This window comes from Liolophura sinensis, chromosome 9 (assembly GCF_032854445.1).
Source record: "Liolophura sinensis isolate JHLJ2023 chromosome 9, CUHK_Ljap_v2, whole genome shotgun sequence".
Taxonomy (NCBI): domain Eukaryota; kingdom Metazoa; phylum Mollusca; class Polyplacophora; order Chitonida; family Chitonidae; genus Liolophura; species Liolophura sinensis.
In genome coordinates this window covers 19,531,242-19,554,332 of record NC_088303.1, presented here as the reverse complement: position 1 = coordinate 19,554,332, position 23,091 = coordinate 19,531,242, and the positions used below count along the sequence as shown (strand labels likewise).

General features: G+C 38.6%; 1 protein-coding gene across 1 annotated transcript in view; it reads left to right on the top strand.

Moving 5' to 3' along the window:
- LOC135475674 (A disintegrin and metalloproteinase with thrombospondin motifs 18-like) overlaps positions 1 to 23,091 on the top strand; it is a 68,620-nt gene that overhangs the window by 42,312 nt on the left and 3,217 nt on the right. The window contains 21 exon segments of the mRNA XM_064755604.1: positions 270 to 432; positions 802 to 1,031; positions 3,619 to 3,702; positions 4,356 to 4,515; positions 5,166 to 5,271; positions 5,543 to 5,680; positions 5,947 to 6,100; positions 6,416 to 6,482; positions 6,485 to 6,510; positions 9,223 to 9,371; positions 9,663 to 9,726; positions 10,143 to 10,254; positions 11,061 to 11,191; positions 11,895 to 12,018; positions 12,714 to 12,958; positions 15,029 to 15,167; positions 16,913 to 17,039; positions 17,867 to 18,106; positions 18,552 to 18,738; positions 19,410 to 19,616; positions 22,537 to 22,684. Coding sequence (XP_064611674.1) covers positions 270 to 432; positions 802 to 1,031; positions 3,619 to 3,702; positions 4,356 to 4,515; positions 5,166 to 5,271; positions 5,543 to 5,680; positions 5,947 to 6,100; positions 6,416 to 6,482; positions 6,485 to 6,510; positions 9,223 to 9,371; positions 9,663 to 9,726; positions 10,143 to 10,254; positions 11,061 to 11,191; positions 11,895 to 12,018; positions 12,714 to 12,958; positions 15,029 to 15,167; positions 16,913 to 17,039; positions 17,867 to 18,106; positions 18,552 to 18,738; positions 19,410 to 19,616; positions 22,537 to 22,684 — 3,001 coding nt within the window.

Genomic DNA, 23,091 nt, shown 5'->3' with positions numbered 1-23,091 from the left:
TTGACAGTCTGATTGTAGGAAGGTCAATCTTTGATTGAATTTAATCTATTTCTTTATCAGTTCAGGACAGAAATACAGTAAAGTAAAACAACTTTTGTATTCTATGTTTTAAGAAGGAACAATTATTATGCAGTTTACACTGTACAACTATAAAAAATAAAATATTTGTAGAGTACAACATGAAGTAACAATTTAAGTACATACAAGTAAATAATTTACTTGATCTACTTTTGAATTTTTCATAACTGTATCGTCCATGTCTTTCTCAGGAAGGCTTGTTGAGGACCCCATCAGAGGATTATGTCATAGAGCCGGTAAAGGAGACATTTGTGGAGGGGGATGAGCTATTAATCAGTCACCCCCACAAGATGTACAGAAGGGCAGCACTCAGGCACCACACTGCCGGGTTTGGTGGGGCGGCAATACAAGACAGTGAGTGCTCAGTGAAGTCAGAATGTGTTCATAATAACTACATGTATACTGAGCTCCATCCAGTATACCACAAATAAACAACCATTTTATTGGCTGACTACCTCAGTCAGGTACACATGCTGCTGTTGCTAGACCAGAGCTTATTAAATTATATAAACGTACAAGAATGTAGAAAAATAATCTCCTTCCATGACCTCTAAATCACAGAATGTTACTGGTCATATATAGGCTTAAAGTTGGCTAATAAGTGTGTAATATATACACGTACATATAAAATTGAGAGTTGAAACACCTTTGTTAAGTAATCACCTAAACTAACGGATGACCTTTAACGTACTTATATAGTTACATATATGGAAAATTTTTCAGAAATTGTGGCTCGCTCGTTTGGTGGTCCTGAGAAAGTGACACGCAATGGGATTACAGTGGACATAACTACCTCAGTGGCTGATCGTGACAAGCGCTCTCTCTTCAAGTGGCTGTTCTTTGGGAAGCAGCGAGAGAGAGTGGTAGAGCTGTTAGCCGTGGCTGACAAGACCATGGTGCAGACACATGGTCAGCATAATGTCACCACTTATGTACTCACAATATTTAATATGGTAAGTCACCGATAATAAAGGTATGAAATGGTTAACATTTGCTTCTAGTGGAGACTATATTTACTAACTTCAGTGATATTGGATAGACAATACCGCTTATGATAACATTTGAAAACCATAAATATTGTTCAAAGATAAAGAGAGATGAAGTAAAGAATAGCTGACACAAGAAACATTTTTTATGAAAGTTGAATGTGACTGCAGTAATTTGTTATTTTGTACACAGTGTCAGAGGTAATTGTGTCTTGGTCCATATTAATTTTATGAATTTCATGTTAAACAGTGTGAAGATAATTGATATTTAACCATTTAAGTGAGAAATTACTATTCTTTAATTGTGTAGGGAAAAAAAACTGTGCAGAAAGAATTAGTGTCGATTTGTGTGGAGTTTTCCATCAAATTATCCATGTTGTCCATAAAAAGTTAAGATTTTATCTGGTGTCCCGTAATTTGCTGACCTTTTCGACCAGCAGGGGTCAAGCCACAGCTGTGTGCCAGACCATGAAATTTGCCACTTTTTCATCGAATGATCGAAACTTAAAACAGTGCAACAATGGTGGGTTCAGCGATTGTATTTTCGCCTCGACCGATGGCTAGACAAACATTGCCACGAGAGTGAAGTGCACATACTTCGTGAGATGACAGTATTCCGGTGTGTACAGGCTTGACAGCACCTTTATATAATACACAAGTGTCAAGCCACAGTTGTTTGCAAACCTGTAAATTTCAAAACTGTCTGAAAGCATGTTCCAGTCTAACTGGCAAGCTAACAACTGCTTCTCTGGCTGTCAGCTATACACTGCATTGGTGAATGCATTATATGAGGAACAGTGCTGTTTGTTCATAGTCCCATAAATAAACGTAACTAACCAGTGTGCAAACATATTTCAGCGATAAAGACCTGACTGACTTATCTGTCGTTAAGCTCCATAAAATACAGTAGGACGTTTTCCAAGCCTCATCCCATTTTAGAAGTGTTCTATTTTCTCGCCATTTCATTTCGGAAACCATCAGTTACAGACATAAACATACTCGGGACAAAGTTTCCAAAGCTAACACATGTTCTAACCTCATTCTCGCATTATTGTGACAGCCGATTGACATGTCTGTACATCAGTAAATTTGCATTATGCTCGCATAGGTAAATGAGAACGATCTCCAGACATTGCTGATTTCATCAAATGGCGATCACAGACTCAACATGCACAGATTAATACTAGTTTCATATTGCCACAATTGTAAACGTGTTAATGCAAGGCTAAATCTATTCCTACTCACATTTTCTGGGAACTCAGTCACGTGGCGTGAGCGTTACAGGTAGCTGACAGCTTACAAAATTCAACAATAACCAATTAGATAAAACTGTTTTATTGACCTGCTAGATTTAGACTAGCAGACGGAGGCTCAAAATTTTACATACTGTCACGTGCCTAGTGGAAGAGCCTGTGCATTTTAATTTGGACTTTGGGTTTGACTTTGTTACTAAACCATTCAAGAAAAGCTGTCATTAAGTCATGTGCCGGTATAGGTGTATGATAATGTTACCCACAACACTTACATGTAATCTTACTCACTTACCAAACAGTAGGTGGTTTAATCAAGTCTCTGCTGTGATTCCTACAAACAGTGTGGGAACTTCAAAGGCTATACCCAGAGCTGAGGGAAGTTGTGATTTGTGTATCAATACAGCTTGGCTGTTTATATTTGAAAAATGCTATTGAAAATTTGAAAATCACACACAATGCTATTGTTAGATCGTGAAAGCCTACATGGTAAGATGTGAAGACGTATGTATGTTTTGATGCAAACAATGTGGGCTTTTCTTACGAGAAGAAATATGTAGGTCTAACTTCTGTAAATCGGAGCAGCACAGTGGCATGTTTTTAACAATGTTGTTTTCAACCTAATGAAACTCAAAAAAGAAAAGTTAGAGTCGTACCAAATATAGCGGGTCGATCAGGTTACCCACAACAGAACGCTAATTTTACCTCACGTTGCATCAGCTCACATGCTCCCAAGACAAAAGGCTGAGTGGAAATTCAGTGTTTCACTAACCTGTTCGCTGTACCTGCACTTATGTTTGCAGCACAAAAACTCTTACAGATGAGCTTACATAATAAATTATTTTACATGATGAATAGTGATTGTACACAAAAGACAAAGTGGCCCAGGAAATCACCTGAGAGAAAGGACCTATATTTTTGCTTTGTGTGCTTACTCAGACTGACCACTCAAAGCCTACACCGACCCTTCTCTGGTGAGAGTCTATCCATGCATATCGCTGACCACGTGCTAACTTTCTATATTGTCTATACTTTTATGGGTGAGAATCATGAACTGCCCACAGTGCACTGTTCAATTTCTCGGATCAGAGTCCCCTAGAACCCCCTGACCCTGTTTGTCAACTTTCCTTTGAGCATTCTGATCAGGAGTGCTGCTCAGCTGGTTGAATAGGTTACCGAATTATGGTACATCTACATGTAGATCTCTCACTGTCTTACATTGTGTACTCATATAGGAAGAGATGTGAGACAAAAGTTTGCCAGGCAATAGAGCTGTCCTTAATATCAACTTCTTGACTTGACAGGTATCACAACTTTTCCAAGACAGCAGTATAGGTGTGCCAATCAGGATAGTGCTGGTGGGTTTGGTGATTTTGGAGAACGATCAGGTAAGCCTTAGATTATGTAAATATAGGACCAAGGTGTTAAAGGATGTACTTGGATTTAAGGAGAACTGTGTTAAAATTGCTTTTAGTGCTGTGATGAAGACCAGGAGTGCAAATTTGCAGGGTAAACCAAGGAAAATGGCAGTTGAAAGTTGTGATATATTTTAGAAGCTTCATTTCCATGAATCTCAATTCAAAACCACAACTGTAATCATGATGGACATCATCCAGAATCCAGTGGACCTCTGTTTGTAGGCAGCTTACACTTTACAGACTACATGCAATATCGAGAGGAAATGAACACATTTGCTGTAAAGAATAGAGCAATTAGCATTCAAGTAATGTACTTTATCAACGTCGTCATGTACTAAGTGTAAGTTAATTTAGGGGGAGATAACTCTCAAAGCCATTTAGATTTATCCAGCAGAACTCTTTCTTCACAGCAAGACTTCCTTTCATGTAGGCCTTCAGAATATACGCTTGAAGCAAGTATGAGAATGAATGTAGTATTGAATTATTTAACATCAATTCCTTTATAGTATTGTGTGTATCATCAGATTTTGAATGCCAGTTAAAAGTAAATACTTACTCTCCTTAATAATACTATAATTCAGAAATTCTCACTCACAAATTTGTGCCTTCTGCATATTTTGCAGCCAGGCCTCCTAATAAAACACCATGCAGACAAGACCCTGAACAGTTTCTGTACATGGCAAGCGGTGTTGGGGGGTAAGCATGGTGGTCGGCATGACCATGCAGTCCTCCTCACAGCGATGGATATCTGTTCCAACAAGGAGGCCCCCTGTGACACACTAGGTAGGGACCAGAACAGTCCCTGAGACCTTCTAGGTACGAGGGATCATAGATACAGCTTACCTGTCAGTTTGTCTGATCCACCATTTTCATATCAGTAACCCAAAAGAAATCGTTCATTGAGAACTGAATATCTTCATTGTTTCTAGGACACCTTTCCTTAATCTGAACTAATTTGAAAACCAGGATAACAACAAAAATTATAAATATTCCTTTGTCTTAGTTGTTGTTGCTCACAGACAAAAGTTACATGTAGTTGAATGTATTCTTTTGCAAGGTTTGCTCCCATTACAATGAAATAAGAATAAAATGAATGAAAGTAATCAATTGAATCCAATTGACTACTTTTGAAACAAAAGTCAAATAAGGTATACATGTATATTTTCTGTGCATGGCTAGCTTATAGTAGTTACAATTGAAATATTAGTAAAAGGAGTTGGTTGAATGTATTCTCTTGCAAGGGTTGCTCCTATTACATGTACATCTGAAAGTGAATGAAAGTAGATTCTGTTGCTCATATATTGGCAACATTTGGAACAGTAGTCAAATGAGGGTATACATGTATGTATTCTCTTGTATAGCTGGCTTGTAGTAGTTACAATTGAAACATTAGCAAAGTGAGTACACAGTGTATATATTGTATTGTGCTGCAGGGTTTGCTCCAATTGGTGGAATGTGTAACAGGTTGAGGAGCTGCACAGTGAACGAAGACTCTGGTCTGATTACAGCTTTCACCATTGTCCATGAGATGGGGCACAAGTAAGCAGTTGAATGTTCACTGACTATACTAAAACAAACTTCACTTGATCCTGATTTCCAAAACGTTAATAATGAAAAAAATATTCTGCATTGTGTTAGTCAATAAAGGACGGATTAAGATAAGTTACTGTACTCTGTTAATTTGTTACTCTCTGATTTATGCTCATTTGGTCAGAAGGGTATGACTTCCTCTATGTGTTTAGATGTAATAGTATACAGTGTTTTCAGTGTTCAGGAAATGATTCCATGTTTTCTTTTTACTTACTTTCAGTTTTGGCATGTACCATGATGGAGACGGAAACTTCTGCAAAATCACCCGAGGTTCAATCATGGCACCAGCTCTTCAGGCTAAAGATGGACGTCTCAAATGGTCCGTCTGTAGCCGTGCCTATCTTCTCAGGTTTCTCAAGTAAGTGTCACATACAGCATTCATACATAGCCATGTTTTAGTAATTTTCCTGAATTCATTGCATAAAATCAGTTTTTACTCATCAGGACAAAAAGAAAACTACCTTAGTATTATATCCTGGTCTGTAGTATATGAATGCATATACTCCATTTAGGAGTAAAATATATCAGTTGAAACAACAAACTTAAATGCTTTGGCTTTTAAGTTGTGAATGGCTAGTATCAGAGTTAATGCGTTGAAGACATTCTCACATTGAACTGTTACAGCACTGTCCAAGCTCGATGTCTGGATAACATACCCAAAAAGTCTGCTGAGCTGAAATTCCCTGACAAACTGCCAGGTGTCCTGTATAATGCTGATGTCCAGTGTAAATGGCAATTTGACAACATTGCCAGTTACTGCCCATATGACTTTGGCAAGGTAAGAAATGGTGAAAATTTGTTAAATTAAAGATTCATACTAGTATAGTATTTTTTTAGTGAGTCAGTCATGAAAGGATATGTTGTAAACAGTAGTACAAAAGTAATTAAGGCATAGGATGAAAGCAAATGCTAGGAATATCCATGATGTTTTGTATTCTACAGAATTTAAAAATGTCCCTTTTCTGGAAGGTTGCATGTAATTGAGATGATATCGCTTCGTTAGTATGGTTCTTTAAAAACAAAAACTGAATAAAAAAAATAAAACTAAACATGTTTTCGTATCAGAGATTTATTCCTTTACGGTAAATTGCAGGATATATGCAAAGTTTTATGGTGTTACCAAGGTAAGCAGAGATGTGAGACAAAGTTTCTGCCGTCAGCAGAGGGACATCTTGTGGCTCTAGCCGAGTGAGTACATCTGTTTCTGCATTCCCTGTGTCGTGAACAGTTGCTTCTCTGGAATTCATTTAGCCATGTGATCTGTTCTTGTTTCATGTGTGTATGACCTAGATTCACCTAATCTGGCCACTACTAATTTACATGTATACAAATCTTTCTTTTTTCATGCATGATAAATGCAACTCAGAAGTTGAACCATGTCTGCCAGTGTTGCACGTTCGGGATTGATTATGATTGATTGATAATGTGTGCTAATAGTGGTTTCCCTGTGCCTGTTATTTCTGGATAACCTATTGAGAGTGAACTGTAGTTGTCAGTTAAGGTTGGTCATCTTAATTAAGATATTTAATAACTTCAAATATTGCTTGGTATCCTGAAGTTTGACAATGTTTAAGTTATTCCAATACTAATGTGTGATAGGTCATTCTGAGAGAGACAACAGCTTGTCAGAAAAAATGAAAATGAATTTGTGAGAGAAAAACAGAAATTGAAAAAAAAAAAACATGCACTTAATAATTATGGTCTGGGTAAAATCTGTGCCTTCATTTCAGTAACTTCCTAGTAAGAAGTACACAGAAATGTACATCAGGCCAGGGACTTGCTTCATTTTAGAGCTGCATGTGGCAAAAATGCTGCCTGGCCTCCCTGTAGCTTGATTTATGTTATAGTTGTGCCTGACTGGTGGGAATTAAGAGTGACTCTGTGATCTAACAGAGTAAGTTTGTGGTGCAAGGAAATGTTGTCACAGTGAATATCAAACGTAAAGACCTTACAACCAAGACTTCAACACCTTGATTAGTGTCAGCCCAGTATCATGCCAGCACAACCTTTATACAGATTCTTATCCAGAGCAAGTTCCCTTTTTTCCAAAGCCCATGTGCCAGATCAATTATGACTTGATATGTGACATGAGTTTGTTTATCTTTTGGTAACCTTGTGGTGTAAGCTGTGAGAAGGCGTTGATAATTGAAGTGCGGGCAGCTAAAGATACAAAGGTCTTGAATTTCATTAGAACTTTCATTTTTAATATAAGTCAAGTGGCAGTTAATTTTCCCATTTAATCCTGTGACAGAAATGCCAGATTCTTCTAACATGGTTACTGTGCCATTTGTATGAAACAGCATTTCATCGGGTCCAGTGTACATGGATTTCACTTTTTCTTCTGGGTTAAGTTTGACGTAGGCCTGATATGACAGTTGTAACCTACGAAACATGCTGACTGATTTTGAGTGTGTTCTTACAAGTACATGTTTATCAGTATTTTTTCAGCAGCTCTCTCCCTCTGCTTCTTCAGGAATGTGGAAAGCATTAAAGAACATGGCTTCCAGGCTTGCCCTTTGAATGTCTTAACCCCTTTGTGCAATTATAAAGCAGCAAGATTTTTACATATGCATGAATAAATGTAAATGTACATGATTTTTTTCTCTGTGGATTATGATGTGAATATAAATGTGGATTATAATGCTAAATATAAGTATGGAAATTTCTAAATATGTATGGTGTGTCTTGTGATACAAAATTGTTTGTACTGTTTAATCATCTCATCTGTACTCATTTTCTGTGGTGTTGTGGAGTGGAGTGTGGGTTGTTTGAGAATGATGGGTGTACAAGTTAATTTTTGGTTCTATTTTCATGGATTTTATTCGCACTGTAGAGGAAAGAGTGCGTGTGAGGTTAATGGCTGATGTTATACACATGTGTACATACTGTAGATGAATCTCTCTGTGTCAGTGGTATTGTGGAGGGAAGTGTGTGAGGTTTGGGCCTGAGGTCTGTACTCCTTCCATGGTGTACATAGATGAAGTTTTCTGTTTCAGTGGTGTCTTGGAGGGAAGTGTGTGAGGTTTGGGCTTGAGGTCCTTACCCCTTCCATGGTGTACTTAGATGAAGTTGTCTGTTTCAGTGGTGTCATGGAGGGAAGTGTGTGAGGTTTGGGCTTGAGGTCCTTACCCCTTCCATGGTGTACTTAGATGAAGTTTTCTGTTTCAGTGGTGTCGTGGAGGGAAGTGTATGAGGTTTGGGCCTGAGGTCCTTAGCCCTTCCATGGTGTACATAGATGAAGTTTTCTGTTTCAGTGGTGTCGTGGAGGGAAGTGTGTGAGGTTTGGGCCTGAGGTCCTTAGCCCTTCCATGGTGTACTTAGATGAAGTTCTCTGTTTCAGTGGTGTCTTGGAGGGAAGTGTATGAGGTTTGGGCCTGAGGTCCTTAGCCCTTCCATGGTGTACAGAGATGAAGTTCTCTGTTTCAGTGGTGTCGTGGAGGGAAGTATGAGGTTTGGGCCTGAGGTCCTTAGCCCTTCCATGGTGTACTTAGATGAACTTCTCTGTTTCAGTGGTGTCTTGGAGGGAAGTGTATGAGGTTTGGGTTTGAGGTCGTTACCCCTTCCATGGTGTATATAGACAAAGTTCTCTGTTTCAGTGGTGTCATGGAGGGAAGCGTGTGAGATTTGGGCCTGAGGTCCTTAGCCCTTCCATGGTGTACATAGATGAAGTTTTCTGTTTCAGTGGTGTCGTGGAGGGCAGTGTGTGAGGTTTGGGCCTGAGGTTCTTACTCCTTCCATGGTGTACATAGATGAAGTTCTCTGTTTCAGTGGTGTACCCCGTCCATGGTGTACATAGATGAAGTTTACTGTTTCAGTGGTGTCGTGGAGGGAAGTGTATGAGGTTTGGGCCTGAGGTTCTTACCCTTCCATGGTGTACATAGACAAAGTTCTCTGTTTCAGTGGTGTCGTGGAGGGAAGTGTGTGAGGTTTGGGCCTGAGGGTCCCCGCCCCATCCATGGTGGCTGGTCCCAATGGTCCCGGTGGACAGAGTGCTCCAGAACCTGTGGTGGTGGGACTCGCTTTAAGGAGAGACTATGCAATAAACCATTGTAAGTCACCCTCACTGATTGTCATAGTTTGCAAATCACGGCAATGTCAGCCTTCATTTGATATACTTGTATCTATTCTTTATGATAAATTAAAATGGGTGATTTATAATGACTGAGCTGAATATTGTCAAATATATGAAATATTGCCAACTGTTAAATACCCATCATGAATATGGATTAATTTACTACTAAAATGGTCCAAGTATTGCTTCCTACATGTATTTTATTGTCTCCAGAAAATGTGAATACAGGGGGGTGAGCCTAGGTTAATTCAGGTGTTTGTTATTGCAGGGCACAGTATGGAGGCCATCGGTGTCAAGGCCCACACAAAGTACACAAAATCTGTAACACTGAGGTAAGATGAGAGGCTGGCTGTACATAGTTGAATCACTTGGTACTGCTTTTAGTTCCAAAAACTGGTATATTTTATATATTTATGTAAATTTGTTTTTAGCCAAAAATGCTTTATATGAAATGCGTGTACATCCTTCAATGTTTTTTTTTTTTTTTTCAATTTTTATTTAATAGATTGTCATAGTGTTCTTCAGCAGGAATTACCAGCACAAGTTAGGTGTATGGATCTGTTTTTCACGTGGTTATACATGAGACCTCCTACCAGTAGACTTCTCGATGTTTATATTGGGTTGAAGTAATGAAATGTGTACAGTATTTAATTTCTAAGAGTAAAACACTTTACAACACTTTGATTATCATTTAAACATTACATTGTACAGCATTGCTGTTCTCAAAATGATAATTCTTTCCCTGCAGGCCTGCATAGAAGGGGAGACTGACATGTCAGCTCAGCAGTGCCGATCTTACAATGCCAAGCCTTTCCAGGGCTGGCTGCTTCACTGGACCCCAAACATTCAGTTGTATAAGTGTAGGTATGAGACTAGGCCCCCAGCCCCCAACACACACAGTGAAGTGCTGACTGTAATTATACATGTAGTTAAGATGTGAAATATGGTTGTAATTGTGTATGTAAAAACGTCTGCTCTGCAATACTGTGTGGGATGGAACCTAGGTGTATATATGACTATACATGTACCTGTATGTACAGTGTATTGAGAAACTAAGTTCTGGTGATTAACAGTTTCAAAATACACTGTTAGTAAGACATTCATCAACATGTAAAAGGATATACAATGCTGCCTCCTCATTACTATGTTGTTGGGGGACAAAACTGCATACTATATTATGATTAAGTTAGCTACTGACATGACTGGTTGCCTGTGACAGGTGTAATATAGGAACAGACATAGTCTGATACTGGATGTTAAGTGTGAACCAGATCAACATAATATCATGATTTTTATTGATTGATTACATGATATTATCTGAGTAGCTTCTGATTGCAAAATCTGAAGGTTTCGTATACTTTTGAGTATACAAACAGATGTGTGTAAAACAACAGATTTCTGAAAAATTTGGCGGACATATTTGTGACCATTTTATCCTGAAGGGCATGTTGTAATGAAGCATGAGGAGAGGTGCATTCACTATAATATTATAATTTCACTTTATGTGAATTAATATGAAGAACATGTGTCAAAGGTTTTTGTAATAAAGATTTTAAAAATTATAATAAAGCTTTTATCTGTAATAGCAGGAGTCATATACGGTCATTACCTTCTTGCTTTTAGTAACTGTGTTATTTTAGCCTCTTTGCCTGCATATATTTGACAGCGGAAGAGCCTTGTAAGATGTACTGTAAAGCTGAGACACGAACATACATCTTTACTCTGAAACTGGCTGCTGTAGATGGCATGAAGTGTAGCACTGTCCCTAATGAGATTTGTGTGGGAGGCAAATGCCAGGTGAGCCAAGCATCTGTTGTATTAGCTGGTATCATTTTGTATTGTAGGTGTACAATGTATACGGTAAAGGGAAACAGTATTCAGTGAGTATGACATGCAACTCCAAACTAAAACTTACACAAAGTGAAGGTTCAATCCTGGTTTTGGACAGGGAAATTGCTCTCTGAGATTCCCCTGTCTCATTTGTTTTGGGGTGCCTTTGGTGAGGGTAAGTGGGCAGTCTAATTTGTGGTGTCACAACTGGGAAAGCTTGTCAGTAATTAACATCAAGGTAAATGGCTTATACCCCAGCACCTCAGTTACCCTCACCCTTAAAACTGAATGCCATCATATAATTGAAAAAAATTTTGAGTATGGCATTAAATAACATTCCAAGAAATAACTGAATAAATATATGATATACTGTGGGTTTCATGCGTAATTTGTTCTCAGCTGTCTTATTAGTCACAAGGACTTTTTGAATTTCATTTATCTTTTCTGAATACATGTTTATATCTGTTTAAGATTTAAATGATCTTAAAATCTGATTTTAAGATTTAAAATCTGTATATTTACCAGTCATGTGGCAGTTATATTTTATATATTTTTAAAAAATGAATGGATGGCTAAGTTTCTAGCAATGCTTGACAGAGTGTCAAAAGATGCTAAGCTCAGTTTATTTGCAGTCATATAAGTTTATTAATTAAGCGGTTTTTTGTTCCAGACTGTGGGCTGTGATGGAATTGTAGGATCTGAATCAAAGACTGATGTGTGTGGGGAGTGCAGGGGGGACAACTCTACCTGTAAAATGATTAAGGGAGAATTTTCTCAACAACCTCTCAGAAACAGTAAGAGCGACTCGTAATTACCAGCAGCTGTCACTTCTCAATTTATATCATATATGTATCAGACATAAGCTGCAATTTTTAGGTGATTTTTTTTCACTTAATCTTATTGATGTGCAGTATAACAGACAGGAAGTATACATCATTTGACAATATCTGAGGTGTAAACGTTTCCATTTTATAATCTTGCTCTGCATTAAATCTTAACTTAGGCCAAGCTTGAGTATCCAGCTGAACTGCTCATATTGATAACGTGGATCGGGCGTTTTAAGAACTGGTTGTTGCCAAGCATTTCAGTCTTAATAAAAGCCACTCCAGGTAAAATTAGCAAGGAATGTTTTTATTATATGAGTGAGATGAAAACAGGCATTTAATCATGTTTGGTCTATACTGTACAGTAAGGCGTAGTCCTGTGTAGTTGTGAATGAACCAAACATGTCAAACCTGACCAGGTGTACACAAGTTAGATGCTGGTGTACTAGATGTGCGTACTTGCTTGTAATGTGCAATTTATATATCTGGCACTAGATCCAAACTACACTTGAAGTACACCTCATCTTTATGCTTCATGCCTCTCAAATCCACTGAATGCATACTACATCTGAAACACAGAGATACACCCTAACCATTCCAGCCCTACTGCACACACTACGGTGAAGGGTTGTGTATCTGATGCAGTCTTAAATATCTGCCCATAGGTTACTTCCCCATCGTTGTTTTGCCAAAAGAAGCCCGAAGCATTTCAATTCGTGAGAAGACATTGTCCATGAATTACCTGGCCATTCGTAACATCTATGGCCAGTATTACCTAAACGGCCAGAGGAATGTGGCATGGCCAGGTTTATACAAGTTTGGGGGTACAGAATTCGTGTACAAGAGACCTTATGATGATGTGGAGACACTAACATCAGCTGGTCCACTGGAGGAAGACTTAGTCTTAGAGGTAAGAGAACACGTTAAACAAATGTCCTATGGTCTGGACAACTTTGCATGACTCAAATTGTCAAAAGGCATACTGTGAAAACATTATTTTATTGAGAAAATTGTCTAAAAACTTCTGATTAGGAGGAATACCATATATGTTTTAATATTTTTGTGTGGATCAGACTTAAAGTGTTGAATACCATTGGATGATATTTAATACAGGGTTTCCACTAGGCCTGTTTTGCATTTGGTAAATGGACCCATTCACCTGGAAGAGCTACCGAAAATTCCCCCTCAGGCATAAAAAAAAGTAAATTAAAGAAACGTCTTTTTCAGTCTGATATGTTGATGGTAATAAATAGTCACAGCACCAAACAAACCAATTCACACGCTCACCAAACATTGGTGTATCTGCTACATCACCGACTGGTCACATACCTGCATCCTGTGAAAATTTCTGTGTTTTTTATGAATGTGTCTGAGACCAATGACCTAATGCATGTGAGAATAATACATGCAGCACTAATGGCTGAACATGCTCCAGCGTAATAGCTGGAATGCATATAGGCCTAAAATAGCCCCAAAGTCTGGTCCAAGGATGGTCTACTCGACTGACCTCTATACGGCAATAATTTTGGGAAAATGGTTTTAATTGTGACAAGAAATCAACATTCGATGTGCGAAATGATGTTCCTGGAATGGTCGGAAAGGTCAATCATAGGTTTTCATGCAAAGCACGCGAAAACAGTTGGTCCACATTTAAAATGTCCAGAAGACCACAAAGCCGTTGTCGAATGTAATTTAGTAGCCCGAAAATCTGCTCTAATTAAGGATAGCTTATATTATACTGATACACGGAGACTGCGCCCATCAATAGCCTGGACGATGTGTGCACTCGATTATGACATTTTGTCTGTATTCAGCTACCCCATCGAAAAGTTTTGGTGCATATGCAATACTTTATATCCTAATCCACTGAATACATTGTCTGTCCGCAAGCTAAGACATTTATGCAAACTTTTGCAACCATTGACAGTGATCTTTATTTCATATTTCCTCAGAAAATCTCAGATAAACTCAAAAAGAAGGTATGCTTTCAGCTACTCACCGCGAGGTGCTGTCTGCCCGATTGACCTTAATTGGTACGTCAATCATGTTGACATCTAGAGAGAATCTGACATCATGTAAAAATATATCACAACGTTATTTCAGTATCTATAGAACAGCTGAGCACGCAAAAATGGGCAACAATGTTGTTTTGAAAGCTGATTGTAGAGGGAAGTAGAAGTATAAAGTTCCAGATGATTTTAAAAAAGAAATTGACACCATGGCTGCAATTTTTTTTTAACTACCGAAACGTCAACCACAGATGCGCATGCACCATGCGTGAAAAAAATAGCTGCTTGTGTTAAATGAAGATGTGGTAACATTTGTGAGTGTGACTTTAAGAGTGAGATATTGTGGAATTACCACTCATATGTCCCAAGTAATGAGATAAAAAAAGTAATGGTCCAGTGGACCAGGAAACTGTCAACGAATATAATTCACTTGACTTTCGCTGGTGACCTCGTGTTTCCTCATATTTTCGTTCCACTGAGCACGTCGGTGAAAGGCTCTGTTCCCATATTCATATTTTGTGAACTAGACCTTACACGGTTTTAAAAGTTCACCGTCGATTTCTTGGCTAGTAATTCGTCTGGCTTTTGTCCATGACGGGTAAGTTTTGTCACATATTTTTGTTCATCCAACTTGCTTGTCAGCAGGCTCTCATACAACACAAAATATATTTTCTGGTGGAAACCCTGTAACATAATAAGTGTGGTTTTAAAGTGCTACTCCATTTCAATAGAAATTAGGTGGAAATAGTAAAATGATAGGAAGGCAACTCTATGGACCGGAGCTAACACTATGGTTCAATAGGATTTACACTGAATAACACAATATAAATCCAATATCTAAAGAATCACCCAAAACAAAGTGTGAGTTTTGTAGGGAATGTGCATTCAAGATATATATTCTTTCAACAAGCCCAGCGTAGAAAATCCTGTGCTAAATCACTGATTGAGTCTTGTTGTATCGGTTGGTCCAGATTTTGGTTCAGGGAGAGAACACGGGTGTGATTTATGAGTATGCCCTGGTGAAAAGTCCAGAGGACTTGGTGGGGAGGAAGACTCATACATATAGGTGGAGTGTGTCAGTGTCAGCCTGCAGCGAGCCCTGTGCCTCAGGTAAACTGCTAAATGTCACACTACAGAGTCAAGGCTTCTTAAAGGATAAATGAAAACTTACTCTAATGATGACTATTGTTTTTTAAAACTAAATTCGTTGATAGACTTACTGGGAATATAGGCCTGATAGGACCAGCTTAGTGCCTCCTATCTGGGCTTGTCCCCCTACAAAGTTGTTTAGAGAGCTATCAGTGTTGATGTCATGACAGCTGGCTATCTAATATCTAGACTGATCAAAGGAAAACTGTAGTTCAAATACATTTTTATTCCACAAGAAGAAAAATGGGAAGCTTTTTGATACTTTTGTATGTTAGGACTTATTCTAAGCTGCATATTAATGATATGTTGATCGGTCTCTGGTTTTGTATCGGCTGGTCGTAAATGTGTAAATTAAGACACTATGCCTGCATCTCCACAGTGTTAGTGCAAATTTACTGAGGAAAGATGCAATGTAATAGCTGCCCTTGTGGACATACCCTGTTGTGTAATGGCCCATTATGTAGCGAGCCCATTGCTGGTTCATATACTTATTAGTCTTACTAATAATCTTACGCTAGTCATTCCTTTTACAAGGACTGGGAAAAGCTCACTATTACACCATGGTACTAAAGTTCTTTATCTTTTATGCAAAGAGCGTATAATTTGATTATGCTGTTGATATACAGCACTGTTTGAAAAGAGCTAAAAGTTTGCCAGTTATAAGGATTCATTTTGTGTATTTTATTGACCCTGTATTGATATTGTATTTAAAGAAAAGAGGATATGAACAAAGTCAAAACTGGAAAGACCACTAAAACTATATTCAATACTATATTTTCATGTTAGTTGAGATTTTTCTTTTATTTTTTTCATTAAGTGAATGGAGTCATGTGTTTAAAAATCTGCAGTGGGATTTTTGGACCACTTAAGGGGTCTGTGAGGTTCATCACAAATTTTTTTCATTCGAAACAGTCTACATTTAATTATTAAAGGTTGGAATAGCTCTTATTTCTACAGGAGTATAGACGTTATGCTAGTAAAATGTCACAAGAACTTCCCCCATAGTCAGGTACATAGATCTTTTTCAAGTTTGATGCCCTGTGTGCATATTGACTACCATTAATTACAAAATTTATGGCTTTTCCCCTTGATGTGCATTGGGATCAATGTTACGATAAATATTAAGGGCCTCAGAAAGTACTGGATGTACTGAACTTAGGGATTTAGCTAACAGGAAAAGCACAAAAACATGAGGGGGACATTCCATCATTCCACAGTCTCTCTGCCTGTTAATTATTGTGAATAACGACAGCATATTGCTTTTTGCAGTCCATGTTTATAAGGTAAATGTTTAACTTTAGGTACATGTACTTTATTTATTGAGCTTAAGTTTTACATTCTTGTATCTCCTACAGGCGAGCTGTATAGTAGCCTTGTCAAAATCCTGTTTTTTTCTTTTGTTTCTAATTTTATCATCAAGATCATGATTGAATACCTCATACTTATACTTGCATGTTTTAATACCTAATTCTTCTAATTTTTGGGACAGATATTCGTAGTGTTGAAAGTAGAATATTCCATTTCTTTACCAGCCTTTTGGTAAAGGAAAGATATGAATGTGTTGTTCATTGGATAATCTAACCATGTGAGAAAAAAGAAACTCAATATTCCTGCTACAATTACATGTATATATTGGCTAAAATGAGCATACCAGTTGTCCCAAAAATTAAAAGAAATAGGGTAAGATGTGCATTTCTATTTGTCAGGTCAGAAAACAGTCAAGGCTGTTTGTCACAGAGATTATCAGGAAGAGGTGGATCCACGATACTGTGATAGATCCTCTAAACCAGAGACTGGGATCTTCTCCTGTAACCAACATCCCTGCAGACCAAGGTAGAGTGACAGATCAGATCCCAGTTTCATAAAGCTCTCTTAATGTTCAAGCTTGCAACTACCATGATGGCGTAATTATAATGCTTACAGTACTAGTTGCCACAGTAGTTAATTGAACGTAATGTTAAGAGTGTTTTGTGAAAACGGGCCCAGGGCAATGTGACAATGTATTGGTTGCACCTATAATGTTCTGTTCTCATTACGACATCATAATGATAACCTGGGCAAAAACAAATGTTTGACGACAGTAGAATCAAGGTCCTACTGCTGGACGTTTGATTGGAGTGGGTCCATGTGCCAGTAAGGATTAAGACATCATGTCTGAGTGCAAGGGGCGTTGTGTCGAGATTCTGTGGCTTAGTGCTTTATTAAGGCGTCACTATCAATTTGTTTGCATTGAGACAGGCCTGCAACATAACAAGGAGACATCATTGGGGTATGAGCATGTTTAAGAATGACACTAAATCACACTGTTATCAAATCTACATGCAAATATTCAGCACGAAAATGGAATCCCCCTCCCCAACAATGTCTCCAATAACCAATACAGCCTTTCAGACTTGCAGACTTGTTTGTGTGAAGATGGCTATTTGCTTGTCTGTACTAATTAAAGTACTGTGACAGTTATGGCTGTACTTCACTTGTGCAATACAAATTTCGAGGTGTTAGTATGAGGAGTCGCTTATTTCTAATTCAATCCTTTAATCAAACAGTATATCGAATTTGTGCAAGAAAGCGTGTGCGCTCAATGGTGTTGTAAAGTTGGGTAATAGTAACACTGTTTGGATATGGTGACGTAATTTTCTGTCCTCTCTGTTGTGTTTCAGGTGGGAGCCTGGCGAGTGGGGAGAGTGTAGTAGGAGCTGTGGGGGCGGCAAACAGAGACGCAAGATAAGATGTTTGCAGAAAGTCCGCCTGAATCATGACAGGAGGCTGAAGAGGAAGCACTGTCATCATCAGTCCAAACCTGAGACGAAGAGACGGTGTAATCAGCATGAGTGTCCCCCAGCCTGGCACGCGGGCAAGTGGTCAAAAGTGGGTACCGTCTCCTCAATCTCGCATCTGATGCATGTTGTTGGTCATTTTGCACTGCCTGATGAATGAACATTGTTGGTTTCAGATTGTGAGCCAGTTTAAAGTTTAACTGTTGTTCTCAATATACTTTTGAATATCACATCTTACTTTCCTGGAACCAAGAATCAGTAGAATCAGTAGCTACTTATTCATGGATTTGTAAATGGGGCAATTGCACAATTTTTGCATATGAAAGATGGAGCATTTAGTGCAATTTATGCACATTTTGACGTTGATTTTGGAGACGAAACTACATTGGTTTGATTGCCCAATTGCTTCTCAAAAAGTGATTTTATCAGTCTAAACAGAATGATGCCTTCAGAAAATGCTTGAATAAATACATTGCAAACATGAAAAAAAGGTGAAGAATTACAGTAGTTATGCCTTCATTAAATTGATTTAAGTTTTCATTCTGTCATTCATGATATTATATTCTAGTGCCTCAGTGACTTGTGGTAGCGGAGGAAGAAGAGAAAGGTATGGTGTCGTAGTCGCAGTGTGTCAGGATACCACAAGCTGCCAGACAACATGTGCCCTTCTTCAGATAAGCCCTCCCACCATCAGACCTGCTCCGTGCTGCACTGCCCTCTCAGGTTCAAGTGGAAGTACAACACGCTGGGGAAAGGTGTGTACCAGTAAGGGGACTAAAGTAATTTTGCTACCCAAAATCTTAAACAAATCCGATCGCCGCATAGTACCTAGTTTGGCGATATTACTGGCATCGTATTTTGATCTGAAGAGGTTATTACATAATTTCTATAAAGTTCATATGTGTCCTAAACAGTACTGTTCACTGTTCAAATTCTTATGAATTATGTTTTCAAATTTTATCCAAAGTAACACCTTACAAGTTGAATTTGTTGATAATTTATGTTTGCTTTGTGGAGATAAAAACTGTTTGGTATGATGGTATAGATTTAGCATAGTAGTTGAAAGGATAAACATAGTAGTTTAAGATGTAGTCCCAATCACTGCAACTGTTGACTTGATTGCATCATTGTAAACACATTCAACCATTCTTCTAAGGTGGAATATTAAAGTCCAACCTTACTCTCAGTTACTACTTATTGTACTCAATAATTGGTAAAGACGTAGTGATACTAATTAACTCTGTGACTTTTGTGTGCTTTAAAAACTAAATTAAATATGGCTGTGTTGAAACATCTTTTACAGCATTCTAAACAAGCAGCTATTAAATACGTGTTTGTTTTGATGTCAATGAAGAACCATTCGGGAGACACGAGACACATGTTACATGATACAGGTAGTTTCTCATTCTGTTTGTCTTCCTCCTAGTGTTCCAGTAGCTGTGGCCGTGGGGTGAGGACCCGACAACTGACATGCGTGAAGCAGTCGTTGCACTACAACAGGACAGTGGTGGATGAACAATACTGTCAGCACCTGGACAAGCCCACTCGCCCCCTCAACTCCCGCTGTCATCAGAAGTCCTGCTCACATGCACTCAGAGTTGTTCCCGCCTGGTATGCTCACACCTGGTCTGCTGTAAGTGACAAATCTCTGCTACTTGTACTTTGGTATGTTTGTAACGACCTTGGCTTGCTCCCTTCACCACACACAGTCAGCAGAAAGCCTCAAGTGCACTCAGAGTTGTCCCCTCCTAGTAAACTCACACATGGTCTGCTGTAAGTGACCATTCTCAGCAGCTAGTACTTTGGTATATTTTTAAATGAGTTTGACTTGTCCCCATCTCACACTGTCAGCAGAAAGCCTCAAGTGCACTCAGAGCTGTCCCCTCCTAGTACATGTATACTCACATGTGGTTTGCTGTAAGTGACCAATCTCTGCAGCTAGTACTTTGGTATATTTTGAAATGATTCTGACTTGCCCCCTTCCCCTCATACTGTCAGCAGAAAGCCTCAAGTGGTGCACTCAGATTTATCCCATTCAAGTACATGTATACTCACATGTGGTCTGCTGTAAGTGACCAATCCCTGCTACTTGTACTTTGGTGTATTTGTAAATTATCTTGGCTTGAGGACTTGGAGCATCATGCAATCCTTGTATGCCCCAGGCATTTTGAGTACCTGGTTCAATCCTTGCTGGCCTCACCATAAATAGATTTCTAATTGAATGGGACTAATCCATGACAAATAGTCCTATTTTCAAATCTTCTTCCTAGTTTGTCTGCTGTGTTACCTTTAGTGGTTTGTATAGGTACCAGGTGAGGTGCTGTGGATTTTTTTCAGCTCCACTCCTGAAATTGTCCGCAAATTGGTACCATAGCTGAAATATTCTTGAGCATGTCATCCATGAAATAAAAAAGCTGTCTGTCAGTTTGACTGTAATTTGATTTATCGAAGAGCCTGTGAACAAATCTAGATTAAGGTGATCCTGTATTGTTTTCATCTTATTCTCTCTGAATGTCCTGGTGTTACTCATTTACCTGTTTTTGCATCTATCTTAATACTTTTTAATATAAAAGTAAACATAAATAAATTTCATCATATACTAGCAATTTTCAAGTTATTTTGCAGCAGTGCTTCATTAATCACAATTAAGAGAGCCAGAAAGCTGAAAAAAAAGTAGGAGCATTCGAGTATTTTTGTGATGTGTATTAACATTTTTTTCCACTTAACAACAGTCATGGTAGATCAAAACAAAGAAATTGGTATTTGTTTAGTTAAAGTAGATCCCCAGTGCTGATCTTTCCAATCCCAGGTAGATAGTTTGATACGCCCTGAATCCATTCTGATGGTTTCAAATGTCGAAAACAGAAGAAAAATGGCAGAATTTAGTCATCAAGCATCAGAAAATCTACTCTGCTACGATCGAGCCTCAGTTGACCTTGTGACGTCATTCACTGCAGACATCGGTACACTCGCTGCTGACATGGGTACATTCACTGCAGACATCGGTACACTCGCTGCAGACATGGGTACATTCACTGCAGACATGGGTACATTCACTGCAGACATCAGAGGCTTCTGTATATGTACAACACAGACTGCAGGAAATAATCGCTATACTTTTACAGATAATACCGAAATTATTCCTTGCCCAAATGTGGTTTGCGACTGCAGTAACACAACGCAGGATACTGTAAAGTTACATACATGACCTAAAAAGGCACAGATTTACAAAGTATGCACCAGATGTCATCGAAAACACCCTTTGGTTACAGGGTACTTGATCGTTGTCATATGAGACTTGCTAATTCAGCCATAACTTGTAAAAGAAAAGGCCGAAGGAAGAGCTTTATAATATCCCCCCAAAAAAGCAAAATGGAAAAAACATCCAGATTATCAATCCGTGAATGCAGAAGTTGTTTAGCTACTTGGTTGTTCGAAACAGCAGGTTGTCATGCGAATAGTAGGGAGCAGCTAGCCTTTGCCCTACAACAGCCACGAGTCTTCAGGGCGGTCCTCCAGCTCAGTTCACACCTCACCTACAGGTCACTGTGCGCACGTGATACTGACATGCTGTACCCTGAAGCCCGTGACGAGAACACAGACAAATTTTAAATTGGCATTTCTGTGTGTTACCAATTGCTGTTTTGATATGATTTGATCCATTTGATATGATCCAAACCTTATTTATTTTTGTTGGTGATACTTTTTGGAAATATAAAAGATTAGCTTGATTGTTAGTTTCATCGACGTTGAGTGACAGAATGTCAAAATCGGCTGACCCGACTGCATGGATCCTCATGTCACAGCCGGTATCGCTCAACTTGGCTGTAAAAATGTATAGTCTGTTAACTGTGAAACCATATGAAATTTTACCATAATTGGGTGGATCTCCAATTCGTGTCAGACAAACCAGATGAGAGTGCATTTTTATTATCTGTGTGGCTAATATGTGAGCAGAAAATCAGTCATCGGACCGTCTAGTTGCTATGCTGTACACACTTTTCCCAGATCTAATACAACTCCGGTAGCCTATCTTTCAGAATATTTGTTGTAAAACTGTTTCACTTTTACTATTTTCAGGGTGCTAATTAAGAGGTTTACATGTAGGGATAATTATAGATTATTATAGATAATTATAGATACAGTTTCTGGAAAAGCACACAGTTGATAGGCCGAATGTATGGATTCGACTATGCTTGGCAGGGGTTTTCAATACATAATCCATGCGGGTATTCACAGCATGACGTCACCCGGTCAAGGCTTCGTGGTCGACAAGATAGGCAGAAGGTCCAACTTTAATGGATTTTTTTGACTGAAACTAGTTAACGTAATAGTTTTTTAAATGCAGTTTACATACAAACTTAGCATAAATATTGTGTTTAGGGATCATTTAGTGTGAAAATAAAGTTGTTAGGGTTCTCTTTTAAGCATCATACTTTCTAGCTTTCTAAATTCTAATGCCACTGTTTAGGCAGAAAGAATAAATTTATCACTAATTTACAGGTAATTTTTGTTTGTTTTATGGATGGTTACCTCTGTGTTTGTTCCCGCAGTGTTCAGTGACCTGTGGCTCAGGTGTTCTCAGGAGAATAGTTGAATGTAAAGACCCAATCAGACAAGTCTCCACCACAGGCTGTATCCAATCAACAAAGCCCACACATGTCAGGGTCTGCTGGATGGGGGAATGCTCACAGCGCAGTGGTCAGTAAACATGGCACTGATCTCCCTCCATCTACACGTGTACACCCATTAAAGGCTGTGACATGTATTGCTTTGTGTGTTTTCTGTTATGGCTCAGTGAAAAGCACACTTATCCATCTTTGTCAGCTCGTAAGATATACAGTGTCAACAAGAATTTCTTAATAACAATACATGCATGGTTATAGTTTTGCCTTGAAAAGCCATTAGTGCCATAGGTAATTTTGGAGGTAAAACCATTAATGTGCCTTAATCTGATCGTACTCACAGAAACCCTGCCAAATTTGAATGATAAAGCGATGACTCTTGTTATTATCTGGTACACATGTACCTACGCATGAAAGAGAGAGTACATAGCTTTGATCTGCTTTGACTGAAAGCAGACACATTTGAAGGTTTCTTACTATCCT